Here is a 14346-nt window from a genome sequence, read left to right on the forward strand (position 1 = left end):
CATCTGTCTTTTTGTATCCTTGCCTGTATTATGTATCTGCATTTTCATCTAACCCTCCAGTCATGAAACAAGATATATCTGGTAAGATAGCCAAAGTGATCATCAGACTTCATCACACATACATCAGATCATTTAACAAGACCCTATTAAAGGTGATTTACCTTTGATATATTTAATTCATTAAGAAGGGAAGTTGACCCCTATTTTACAACCATAAGGATGTGATTTTGGGGTTCTAACTGATTTATGCACAGTATGTTTTTAAGGTCATGTATTGCAAAATTTTGTTACAGCGATTCTTCAAAGTTTCAAACTCAGAGATCTCACTGTTTTTGTATATCTGTTGCATTCTAAACAAAGTATCATCTTATGTATATATATTTATATATATGTATATGAAATACTTCCTTGTTATCTTCTTCTTTTTTCTTCATACTATTCGCCATTTCCCGCGATAGCGAGGTAGCGTTAAGAACAGAGGACTGGGCCTTTGAGGGAATATCCTCACCTGGCCCCCTTCTCTGTTCCTTCTTTTGGAAAATTAAAAAAAAACGAGAGGGGAGGATTTCCAGCCCCCCGCTCCCTTCCCTTTTAGTCGCCTTCTACGACACGCAGGGAATACGTGGGAAGTATTCTTTCTCCCCTATCCCCAGGGATATATGCCATATATATGCCATATAACTTACTTCAAGCTGGGTGGTGCATACCCAGTTTAAAGAAATGTGAAAAAGATATTAAAAATTAATCAATGGTAAATACACTGACTTATGCCCTTAACATATAAAGAATAATATGCCTGGCTACTTATGAAAGGGATAAGTAAATTTTTGCCATTGGTTAAAGTGCATGGCTGATCTGGTAAGATGTCAAATTTATGTGGTGATATGAAATTTACCAAGGCCTTTGAATGTATTCATTTGATATGAGACCATGATGTCCAGGTATGTGTGCTGACTGCTGCTGTTGTAAGGTGACCATTCTCTTTTGCAAAGGACCATAATAGTTTTTCATCCATCTTTCCTGAGAGTTTTTCAAGCTACATAAGTGGAATATGTAAACTTTTCTTTTTTTACCCGATTGCCTTTCCTGTCCAACTGAGGTAGCATCAGGAACAAATGGAAAATGGCCTGTTTCACACATCCATTCTCTAGCAGTTATGTCCAATGTATCTCAAAATCAAGTGCAGTAACATGACAAACTACACCAAATAGAGGTAGGCATTTAATTATGTTTGGAACGAATGATAAAGATGCTCATGGAAGTACAGATAATTTGAGTAGTGATGTAGATTACCTGAGTCATTCCTGTCTTTCCTAGTAACCCTCAGTCCATCCCATCCCACTTCAGCAGCACCTGAAGCCTGCACACACAAGTCACTGGTTGCTAAGCAAACAGACACTGAAAATCTGCAGTTGTGCACCGTGAAAATAAATATCTTTTTTAATCCTACCTCATGATGATCAATACCTAATCCCTGGCAAAGCACTTCATAACCAATTCCTAAGCCAAAATTAAAAGATCACCCCTCCCATTTACTTCAGCACCCTATCCTAATGACTCTCTCTCCCAAGAAATGCAATACTGATGGAAGATGTTGATGCAGTGATGACTCAATAGGCACTAAACAGCCCCCCCCCCCCCCCCCCCCCCAACGCACACACACACACAACTCAACCCAAAAATCTTACCCTCCACCATTCTTACCCTCTACTTAGCACAAGATAGTAGATGTATCAGCTTATGCTCCAGAAGACCAACTGAACATGCATCATTTCCAGGATAGTGTTTACAGAATTAATAGAAATGGAAACCATTGTTTCACCTGCTAATGACATCATATGAATATTAGCACTGCAAACAAGTGCCGTGTTACTGAAGACATATGACAGTGGCACATACGTTATGGTATCCTTCCTAGAAGGGAAGCAATCTGAATTATATTTGGAAAAGATGGCTTATTAGATATGAAATAGACAGGAAAACATTTCAGTTAAATTTTAACCAATGTAAATAGGGGATGTTCAAGAAAAAAAAATTCAAGACGTGGAGAAACTAATATGGTGAGTATATATATATATATATATATATATATATATATATATATATATACACACACACACACACACACACAATCGCCGTTTCCCGCGTTAGCGAGGTAGCGCAAGCAAAACAGACGAAAGAATGGCCCAACCCACCCACATATACATATATACGCATGTACATATTCATACTTGCTGCCTTCGTCCATTTCTGTCGCCACCCCGCCACACATGAAATACCATTCCCACCCCCTGCGCACGAGGTAGCGCTAACTGCCATGTGTAATGTGCCGAAACCACAGCTCCCTTTGCAGATAAATCGGTGTCATGTGATCTGTTTGGATAGCCAAGACAAAAAATGAAACATGATGTCCAAGTGCACTTTCGGGTATTACGACATCTCGAGGTTGCTGGATCACTAAGGTTTATCAAGTATGACGGTGCACAATGCAGCATTGGACTCTACTTCGTTTAGTTGTAGACGTTTTATGGAGACATAGTGCATTAACGATAATAATTCTGGCCCGTGACCTCTGCAGGCTTGGAGTGCGCTGTAGTATACGGGATTGGCCAATGGTATGAGGCCACAGGGATTGATCACGGGTGGTTTGGGCCACTTATAACTCGCCTTCCGGTTGATGTATATGAAAAAGAAAGTATATACATATATTTGCTGGCCATTACGTACCATTAGGCAATTAACTACTTTTTGGAATATGTTACGAAAAAAAAGATGATTTATCAGAATGACTTTCGTGTTCTAGCTTCTATATTCCCTATCTTACTCTTAAAAACATTTCTAGTATAAGTAATGATTTATGAGATTTAATTTTCCATATCTAAAAACCATCTTTCGATAATATATCGTTCATTACAGGATTATGAGCGGAAAGGGAAAATGTAGGTTTTTGAGACTTAATTCCTTAAAATACACATGAATAGAAAAATAAACAAAAAGATAACTTATGTGACCATAAGTTATTTAATTATTCTAATAACTTAAATTATATCGCTAATAAGAAGCCGCCGGCGCCATGCATCAACTCGTACCCAAAAAAGGGGGCAAAAAATAATACATATTAAAAGAAAAAATGTACATTGAGTTCATTTAACTATGCAAATATCAGATTCTGACCTTGCAGGACCACAATCCATTTATATTCATAATTACCTGAACTCGACCCAGTCATGTGCCACTTTGCACGACCATTGTCCTCCGTCTTTCAACTTCCCTTGTGTTGTGATGCCACTTGGGGCTGGTTTTACAGGCGTCTCTTGCATAATTATAGGATTTTAAATGTTCATAGACCTCATAGGTAAGTTATTTTATCTTTATACTAGCAGCTTTTTGTTTGTAAATCATATGACGAAGTGTAGAGAGCAATTTTATCTTTGTATCTGATTATGTGGTTGAGATTTTGTTATGGCTGTAAGTCCTTAGGTCAGTGATGATTTACAAAATTATTTTCGGATTTGTTAGGTTTCCTTCTTGTTCTAGGTCATAGATTTTGATAAGATAGATAAGAAAGTGGACCAATGTATTCCTTACACTTTACTCTGTTGATGCTAATTTTATTCCACAGTTCCCCACATTTTCAAAAAGTTTTTAAACTTTTCGAGGACGAAATAGTTAAAAGTAAATGCAGTAGTTAAGAAGTCCATAGTAAAGTAGTAATTGTTTAGAGTATAAAAAGGTCAAGTTCCAGTTTAGGGGCACCACAGAAATAGCTTTGGAATCTAAAAAAAAAAAAAAAAAAAAAATAAGAAGAATGCATTTAAATAAACGTATACTAAATACTTTTTTTTTTTTAAGCATTACTTTTCATGCTGGGGATAGAAGAGGACAATGGCGGAGTTACAGTGTTCAGGCAAAGTTAATGAAGTACTTTTACATATCTATAAATCCATTTAACATCCTCACCAATCTTTTAACACTAGCTATCTAAATTTGCTTTCTTGGTTATCAATGTTCATAAGAAAAAATATGATTATATATTATTTTCATTCAGTTACAGGGAACTTTGTACTTTATATTTACTTCTTAAAACTACTATGCAAATAATATGATACAAGGAAGATGGTAATATATTTGATGTATATCAAGTACTGAAGGTAAATTTTGGACCTCATTTTGAAGTTTTCATAGTTCCTGTTGATTCATACCAGTAATTAATTTTTTTTATATAGCATTCTATATTTTATGTGGTTATGATTTTTTTTATATCACTTTTCTCATGGGGGAAAAAGTAATATAAGAAATTATGATCCTTGGTCTTAATTATTTTTACTAAGTATATAAAATCCCACTGCTAATGCTTGTCATCCAAATCCGAAAGTTAATATTGTGGTGTCCCTAAACTGGACCTTTAACTTGAATATATGTATTGCAATGATGTTTATTCTATCTTAGGTCAAACACTTAATTATATAGACAAAAAAAAAATTAAAGTTTATGAAATGTGATACATTTATATTGTACAGCAACAGGAGTGATTTTTGAAATAGTGCTAAATTAGGCCTTTGAAAGTCATTGTGACCATATATGTTCAGCGAGTGTGTATGGTATTATCCTAAACACCTGAAGTAATTGTTCACAATTTTAGATTATTAATTATTATATGACGTTGACGGTAGTCGATAGGCCTATGACCTAAAGGGTCGATCAACCAAGGCGAAGAGAATTGGCTTAGCCTATGAGTGGTTAGAATTAATGTTCATGACCAAAGGGTTGTATTGATGTTCATGACCAAAGAGTTGTATTGATGTTCATGACCAAAGGGTTGTATTGATTTTATACAAGTTACAGCCTGGCAGAGGGAGACAGTATACATTCGGCCATAAAGGTTTAAGTGAGGAAGGAGGTTCAGGAAAGATATATAAATTCATAGATAGATGTATTTAGGGAGAACGAATGAGTAAGGCAATTGGGAGTGAGAGTCTATAGACGTAGTCCAATTTTTTTTTCCTTGTTTATGAGATATGAAGAGGAGAGTAGAAATAATTTCTTCCGTTAAGTAATAACGGGGAAGAATAGATTGCAAGTTTCTCCATTGTACGGAAACGCTAACAAGATCAAAGTAGGATTAAGGATGATTGAAGACGGTCATTGGTTTATCTTTTACTGTAGGTGACGTTGTAAGACGTAGGCCAGTGTAGTGATGTGTCATAATTGCTTCAGGTATTTTACGGACAGTGGTAATAGTTGGAGTTTAGAAATTTTGGTAAGATATACAGGAATTTGTGACGGTTATTTATATATGAATGCTGGAGACTCAGTCCCAGAGAGTTTATATGCAAGGGGGGGCCATAGAAGGTGTTTTATTATCGGTAATTTGCTAGTAAGGTCTCCATGTTTCAGCAGAACAAATGTATATTTGAACAATGCAGGGCCATTCCTCCTTATACACTCAGAGCGTAATGCCCCAGCCCACTAAGACAGCCTCTTAGTCACGAACCTTTACATGACAGCACTTAGAAAGCAGGAAATGCTGTCCAAGACACCCTAATTCTTTTTTTCTTGGGGCCTGTCCCCTAGCTTCCCTTAAACTCGTGATTTAAGGGGTAGTTTAAAAGATGATGGGGTCCCTAGAAAAGGCAAGGACCGGCCGTGGAACAATACAGTGTATACCGACAGCGATATAGCAAGGTGGTGGAGTGTTATCTCTTATTTAGGGTAGGTTTGTCTCCTTAAAAGGTGCTTAGGTTTTTACCACACGGAATGAAACAGAAAGTAGACTCTCAGCTACAATGTATGTAAATGAGAGGCACGTCCATTATAGCACAAGGGATGTAATGTAGTCTTTCCCAGGTCTTTTTTTTTTTTTTCCCTGGATGTACCTGTGTGCTTTGGTCAAGAGGGGCGACTGGTGTGAGAACTTTACATCCTCTGACCATGACTGTTCCTTTCACAGTGTTCACTCTCACGCTTTTTCTGACATCATGCAGTTTTGCGAGTCAGATGTCGTGCCCAGAATTCATTTCATAACTTGTACATGTGAGGAAATCAACGAGATGTATGTTTGCTTAGGACACCCATTGTGCTTTGAACCGCAGCCATTTTAGAAAGTTAGGCCTGAAATCCACTCTCTCAGGTGAAAGGTTTAGAGAAAACGATTTGTGAAGGGACCTCTGGTTTTCTGAATCTATTCCTTAAACAATATGGCTTAGATTATGTGCATAGTCTGTTGATATGTCTGTATGTTTTAAAGTTATCTTATGTATTTTTTGTCATCTAAGATCATTGAAAAGTAAGGGATTTGTGAAATAGTTGTAAAATACAAGTTTGCCTCGGCTTGCCGCCTTTGAAAAATCAGTTTTTGAAATTGTGCATTTTCACTAATTTACTTAGGGAAGGAGTCTCAGTTAATGCAAAAAAAATTGATTGGGAATATTATTTACGTATTAAGCAGCACTGGTTGCACGTCTTACATATGTGTTAGCATTAGATTCTCGTAAAATGCAAGTTGATTGATTCATTGTTGATTTCATGATATGCACTGGCTTAGATTTACGAATGTAGTCTAAATTCCTACTTAATTCCTAGGTTCTGTTATTCTGTCAAGTGATTCACTCTGTACACTCTACCCCATTATATAGTAAGTCATTCTTGATTATCTATATAAGCATGTGTGACTGAAATATAGGGTCATTATTTCACTCAATTACCCATTTTCTACAGTATTAGGTATTTAGAACAAAAAACTTAATGATATCAAATGTAAACTTGAACAGGCCTTTATTAATGAAACAAGAACAGACACAGAAACATGTGTACTTCACATCATCATGCTGAGTACGTACTTAAGACTATCATCTACAAGCTTAATGGTACGCTATGAGGTAACTCCTGAGGCAGCACATGCAGGGGTGCCGGAAAAGTCTTCTTAAAATTTTTGTTTTCCATTTTTCCAGTCCAAATCGATCATTACTTTAAGTGGGTATATTACCAAAGACAAAGCAGTATTAATCGTTGAAAAGTATTGTTTTATGAGTGAAGAGATGTTCGTGAATAGGTGTTTGGAGATACTGGGAAAGGGTGTAGAAGGAAAAAATATTATATATATTCGTGGTCAAAAGAAGGTGTTGTTTCGATTTTTCTTGATTGATTAAAAGGCGTCGTTTTATTTGTTCTTAAAAAAGATGTGTCATGGTGACTGTTGGTGTCTGGAGAACGAAGATGGAGTAGAGGCCGAAGGGAAATGATAATCAAAGACTTTTGTGACATAGAATCTCTTCTGTGTTGATGGCCTTTCCAGCACTCCTGCAGTCTCAGGGAGGATTGCCAGCCATGGGTGACAGTGACAGTACTAACATATGGAGGCAGACAGACAGACAAACAGACATCATCATGTCGACACACCACATCATCATCATCATCATGTCATGTCGACACACCATATCTTATATACTCCCAGCGACGCACAGTGGCTGATCTGTATACAATAACAAAGGACATATCCAGATGCTAATTGAAATGTGTATGAAAATAACTCTGGATTACATAAACAAACAATGATGCTCTTTTTTTCTTCTTCTTACAGGTGAAGGGAGGTTCTTTTTTTCAAAGCCTTAAAAGAACAGTAAAGGGATTATGGAACCCTTCTCATCATAAAATGTGAGTTTTGAGCAAGGTCCTGGAAGTTTTCGACCACCACCTGGGCAGTTTTGGGCCAGCAGGAAACGAGTTTTCTCATACGAGGACGAACACAACTATGGGAAAACTGATTGTTAAAGGTGACAAATCACCGATGCCACCACTACAGGCTGTAATACCACAGGTGAGGGACGTTCACGGACTAATACCACATTTTTGTTTCTGATTTGGATTTCGTAGGTTTTTCCACAAACGCATCGGTCAAATGTGAATACGTTCAAAATGGGAAGGGGTGCGGGTGGGGGAGGGAAAAAATAACTCCCTGTTCATTAGCCTTATTCAGTACACTCGTAATTGGACTCTTGTAGTTAATGTTTACAACTTTCAGAATGATTATCCATGTCATTACAATAACCTTTTAAAATGTTGCATAATTGCAAGTGATCGCTTTCCTCGCATACAAGCAGGAAAGCAAGTTTTGAACTATGCTTGTTATACAAGCCATTGCTTGTGCCGATAAAATGCTTGCAAGTCTAATCACATAGTGTACCAAATCGCATCTTTTGTATTACATGTAGTTTATGTAACTACGCCTCACAACTGAGACAAATGGTAGAACAGGATATGACGCTGGTGAAGGAGGAATAGAAAATGGGGGGGTAAGGGGGTTAGACACCAGTTGAGCTAATACTGTGTTGATGTCACGATTAGATTTTGACAAGATAAATGCACAAAGGATAAATTTTTTCTCTTTTTGTTTTTATCAATATCATAATGGCCGTTCAAGACTATGAGCTTCAGCAAGTAGAGCTGATTTACCAAAATGTTGAGTAAAGCCTAATAAGAAGAGGTTAGGGTAGGGTTGGTGTCTGTGTCCCTCTCTCTCTCTCTCTCTCTCCCACCACACAAAGAGGCTGACTTCGGCTGGGCAGGTCCCTTTCCTCGAGATGGCAATAGCCGAAACACTATTCAGCGAAAGGCTGGTAGAATTTAAGTCGCCGCAATTAGCTTGAGAGTACATTGCAGAGCAAGACATCTTGCTAAAATGGTCGTGTTTCTAATTCGTGGAATGCAAAGAGGAAGACAGACTGATGCCAGGCGAGATTCTGGGAGGGTGGGGTGCTCCTTTTTTTTTGCACACTGGTGTCAACGCCTCCTCCCCCTCACAAGGCCTTACTCTACAAATTTGGCGTCACGATAGGCAATGGAAATATGTCATCTTAAAACAAGCAATACAAAAAAAGGATTTCCTATAAATAAGTCAAAAAAAAAAAAAAAATAATGTACGAGTAAAAGTAGGATCATACAGAACATCTGAAAGGCCAATACTCAACATGAGGAGAGTACAGTCAGAAGAAGTTTCATTCAGACAGATCTCGACTAGCAAGATGAAACTTTTTAGCACGCAATTCTCTATCTATAATATACAACACACCTATGGACTAACAAACACTATGATCTATAAACACCGAGGAAGGCATCTATCACTAGAGCTTGGGGTGGGGGAAGGGGAGGAGTGAAGGTAACAGTACGGTGCAAGACTGGTTCATCTTTTGTACAAGGAAAACATTCGTAGCACGACCTCGCTACAGGCCAGGGATGACCCTTGGTGGGAACACAGCACCGTCTCGGCAGAGACATATGTTCCAGAGAGGAAAAAAAAAAAAGAATAAAAAAAAGAAGCCCAGAATGATTTAGAGAGCAATTTGGAATATCACAACCATGGACCACGGAAGCGCCAGGCTCCCTCTTTGGCGGCCCATCCAGAAGGTGAATGACAACGCTACCAAGCTATGTAGCTGTAGCGGTGTAGCGGACGTGAAGGGGGATAGAAGGTCTGGATGAGGAAGTAGAAAATGGGTAACGAGTAAGCACGAAGCTAATATTTTGACACAGCTCGGATTACGAGGCGTAGGACGACGTCTCCTCGTGGTGGATAGCTGGACCGGAGTCGTGGTGGACGGGGCCGCTCGGGGCGCTGTAGGAGGTCGGCGGAGGGCCGTAGGAGGTCGGGGGAGGTCCGTAGGAGGAGGGAGGAGGTCCGTAGGAGGTGGGAGGAGGTCCGTAGGAGGTGGGAGGAGGTCCGTAGGATGGCTGGGGCTTGACGACGATGGGCTTAGGTGCCGGGGCGTGGAAACCACCGCCACCACCACCGCCCTTGCCTTTACCTCCACCCAAGCCCTTACCGCCATGACCTCCACCCAGGCCCTTACCGCCGCCATGACCGCCACCCAAGCCCTTACCGCCGCCGTGACCGCCACCCAAGCCCTTACCGCCGCCATGACCGCCACCCAAGCCTTTCCCTTTACCGCCACCGAGGCCTCCAAGGCCTTTCCCCTTCCCGACAGACACGGGGGCGCGGTAAGAGGGCGCAGGGGCGTGGTAGCCTCCGCCGCCACCACCACCGTAGTGGACGGGAGTCTCGTAGTAGATATAATCGGGCTCCTCTTCCTCGTAGGTAACTGTAGGATGAAAGAGAGAAATAGTGAGAGAAACTGTAACACTGTAGCGCTTCGCAGCATCACCAAATACCACCATTTATAAGAGTAACGTAACATGGTATTCCCATTTAGATGGTAAACTAAGAGTAACGTAACATGGTATTCCCATTTAGAGGGTAAACTAAGAGGAACGTAACATGGTATTCCCATTTAGATGGTAAACTAAGAGGAACGTAACATGGTATTCCCATTTAGATGGTAAACTAAGAGTAACGTAACATGGTATTCCCATGGTACACTCTGGACAACATTATATTACTCCACTTCGCAGTGATCGTAAACTTACATAGGTCCTTTATTTTCTTAGAGGCTTCCTTCTCCCACTTTGAGACTTGCTCCTTTGCTTTGGCCCATCCCTTTGCCAGCTTCTTCCCGAAGGACTCCTCCTCCTCCTCTTCGTAGTGCACAGCCACGGGCACGTATGCCGTCTGGTACTCCGTGTGACCGTAGGATGTCGGAGGGGCGCCATAGGAGTGAGATGGGGCGCCGTACGACTGGGGCGGGGCTCCGTAACTTGGGGAGGGAGCGGCGTAGCCCGTCACAGGCGCGGCGTAGGAGTAGCTGGGCTCGTGGTACGAGTCGTCCACATTGTAGTCGATGTAGTCGCTCACTGTAGGGAGACGAGAGGAGTCAGTCAGTCGCCAGGGAGAGAGAGAGAGAGAGAGAGAGAGAGAGAGAGAGAGAGAGAGAGAGAGAGAGAGAGAGAGAGAGAGTCAAGACGCTTAAAAAGTCAGGCAGCACAGGAGGTTGTGCGGTAGCGTTTCCCTGGACACAGGCGCAACGGGTGCGTCATGCGTCGTCGTAAGACATCCAATAAACGCTGTACTTCCGAGGATAACTTGATCCCAGGCATCCCATCTCGGCTCGAGAGCCAGAGGGACAACAAGTATACCTGGACTTAATTTGTGTGTGTGTGTGTGTGTGTGTGTGTGTGTGTGTTTTAGAGGGGAGGAATGACAGGGTCAAGGGAAGAGAGTGTATAGCAAAGCAGAGCGAGTGAATGTTAAGTTTTAGGGGCTTTTCCACGATGTGGGTTTGGCAACATTGCTCCTGTTCTGTTACGTCATATAAAGAAAGGTTTGCATAGGACTCGCTGTTGTACCATGGAAGTAGGAATACGAGTGAGGGATATTTGGACCATGCTATTACTCCAGAGTTTGTGCAACCAGACGGGGCTTTCAAACTCTTGCTATCAATCTTGGTGACTTCATTTATCAGGATGAAGGTGTTCGCCAAGAGGAAGGTTATTAAAAGCAAGGTATTTGTATTTTTTAATCAATCAGACCTCTATATGGAGGGTCCATGTATGGATGTAAGATGGAGTATGAAGGTCAAATGGCTTTCTTTTCATATTCGTACCTCAGTATAGTCCAGCATTTTGTTAAATATTAATTCTATAACCAAATTATGGGGATTATTTATTTTATAACCAAATTATGGGGATTATTTATTTTATAACCAAATTATGAGGATTATTGAGTTCCATTGATATCATGTATTTCTCAATATATCCGACATTTATATTCTTGTCAAAAGTAAGATAGTATAGTATTCTTAATATTGTTTAGCCAGTCTAACTGTCTAGTATCATTTCAATGCTCTTCATGATTAATTACTCTGCATCATTTTGTACGTGTTACCATAAATAGTTGTTAAGAGTACATTTGCATACTCTAGGGTCATTCAGTTTATTATTTCCTCAACAGACCTTACACGAGCATTGTGTTTAAGCTGGACGTAAAATCCTTGGTTATACTTAAAGTAGTAAGATATACGTATGCATTAGTTTTAAATCATTACCGATGTGTGATTTGTTTACCATCCATTTCAAAGTCTTTCGCAGTATAGTTTGCTAATGTGCTATGTAATACAGAATATAGGTTTGTGATAATACCCGATGGTATAGAGTTATTTTTAATTATGTAGCTGCATTTTCTTTCTTAAAAGAAAACTGACTGATTTACGGTTTTGAATGACGGAGCAAGCCACAACTTTCGGCTATTGAGGGAGGGAGGCCTGGAGCAGATGTGTGACCATGTACAAGCTTTGAGAATTGGTGTAGCGAGCGTGAGGAAGGTGTAGTGATAACGAGGAAGGTTTAGTGAGCGTGAGGAAGGTGTAGTCAGCATGAGGAAGGTGTAGTGAACATGAGGAAGGTGTAGTGATAACGAGGAAGTTGTGGTGAGCATGAGGTTGGAAACAGAAGTAAGGAAGACTCCAAGACTAGTAGAAAGTAGAGCGAGGAGAGGAGAAAGGTTTGTAAGGCGAGACAAGGCAAGCGTATATGGGACGAGAGACAATGAGTGTGCTGGGAAAATGACGTGACAGGGAAGGTGAGGTTGAGGTGGTTGTGGGTCTGGGGTGAAGATGAGGTTCTGAAAGATTTACGGAGCTGGGGTGAGAGAGAGGTAGGTGGTAATAGGAGAGAGATATTTTGGAATATATTGAGATGTGTAACTAAACACTTTCTCGAGATGTTTATTCTGTTTTGAACGGTGCAAGCAAAATATTTTTTTTTCTGTATTTTCGTTTGTGGACAGAGTCAGGGAGAGTAAAGCAGGAGAGTTTTATATATACAGAAGCCGTCAGGGGAAAAAAATATTTAAATACGATGTTTGAGGTGATGTATTGATACGTTAAATATAGAACACTTTTGTTAACAGTCCATATAATACCTAAGACTTGATACATAATGAATCTAAGAATATACATGAGATGAATAATGATAAATATGGATGTGAAGTGTGGACTAAATCAGACATCTAAGACACAGGTTTTCGTGGAAGAACAATACAGATGGCGATGCTGCTGCCGAAGCCAGGGGGGGTTGTCTGGTTCGAAGACGTTGAATATATCAGGGTCAGATGGACCTTGAATATTGTTTTGTACCCTTCCTGACACCAACTGTAAGGCAGACAACAACGTCACGTGATCATGTAAAGCTTAATGAATGATTGAGAGGTTCAGTTAGGGATTAGCGTGAGCCGATGTCATGATGGCTAGGATACAAGATCGCTCCCAGCAGAGCGAGGCTACAAGATCGCTCCCAGGTGAGCGAGGCTACAGGATCGCTCCAAGCTTGGGCGATTTTGTAAGTCTCCCGCTTGGGCCTGGGTTATGGCACTGGCCTGGTATGGAAATATCAACAAGGAAGAGATGGAGACTCGTATCTTGAGGCTTGAAGTGAACAGGAAACCAGAGCTGAATGAGTGGAAAAAGAGGCTGCAGTGTGGTCTGCACTCCGAGAGAAGGATCTCAGGTTCACAAGCGCCGCGCGCCCCCCCCTCCTTAACCTCAGGAAAAGGCGGTACTGGGGTCCAGTCTCCCTATGACCATTAAGCAGCTCTTCAGGAAAGAGGTATAGGGAGAGGACTAGTGATGTAGGACCGGTGGGGGGCCGTAGGACGCTGGCGGAGGGGCGTAGGAGGCGTGTGGAGGATGGTACGGTACAGGGCGAGGATGATAAACTGGGTAAGGACGCCTGTAGTGACCCAGACCCTTGATGTCATCCTTCTTGAAGCCTTTGGTGACTGTAGACGATGAAGAAATGGCACGTCAACAAAAGACAGAAAGAAACAGAGTAAAAGTTAAAAGAAAACGTCATAAAACGTCAAACGAGAGAAAAAAAAATGTCATAAGAACTAGTTAAGTTACCTCATCTCCCGAGGCCCTGAGAAATGTTGATAATCAGAAAAATTCAAAGTTCATAAGACCACGAACGAGGGAGGTGGGGGGAAAAAAAGGTCACTTACTGAACTTGGTTAACTTCTTGCCAGCGTCCTTGATCATCTTGTCCAGCTCCTTGAGGGGGTTGTACTTGCCCTTGCCCTTGCCGCCCTGGGGCCTGGGGCGCGGCACGGCCACGTAGTGCGTCTGGTAGGTGGTGTGGTGGTATGTCTGGGGCGGAGGGTAGGCTGGCGGAGGATAGCCTCCCCCGCCACCGCCTCCGCCGCCACCGCCGTGATGTCCCACGCCGATGTCGTGGGACGGGCCGCCGTAGACTGGGGCGGGAGCCACGCTCTGGCCGAAGCTGTCATAGCCGCTCTGGCCGGTGAAGTGGTGCAGCTGAGGTCCAGTGGGCGGCTTGTCCCCGACCACAAGCACCCCGAACATCGCCAGCATCAAGCTTGCCTGGAAAGAGAACCACAATCACACACTGACTTAGCGACACACACGCACGCGCACACGATCCATGATAATGTATATTATAGTA

The 14346-nt window shown here is 41.3% G+C and overlaps 1 protein-coding gene across 2 annotated transcripts in view; it reads right to left on the reverse strand.

Annotated features, from left to right (window-relative positions):
• Nucleotides 1–6757: 6757 nt before the first annotated feature.
• Nucleotides 6758–14346, reverse strand: part of LOC139746945 (uncharacterized) — a 42895-nt gene continuing 35306 nt past the window's right edge. For both annotated transcript variants that reach the window (XM_071658640.1, XM_071658641.1), the window contains exons 2-4: nucleotides 13886–14264; nucleotides 10420–10743; nucleotides 6758–10094 (exon numbers count right to left, since the gene is read on the reverse strand). In XM_071658640.1, coding sequence (XP_071514741.1) covers nucleotides 9535–10094; nucleotides 10420–10743; nucleotides 13886–14264 — 1263 coding nt within the window. In that variant the 3' untranslated portion in view covers nucleotides 6758–9534. The remainder of the gene's footprint in view (nucleotides 10095–10419; nucleotides 10744–13885; nucleotides 14265–14346) is intronic.

The sequence above is a fragment of the Panulirus ornatus genome, chromosome 66 (assembly GCF_036320965.1).
Source record: "Panulirus ornatus isolate Po-2019 chromosome 66, ASM3632096v1, whole genome shotgun sequence".
In the NCBI taxonomy this organism is placed as follows: domain Eukaryota; kingdom Metazoa; phylum Arthropoda; class Malacostraca; order Decapoda; family Palinuridae; genus Panulirus; species Panulirus ornatus.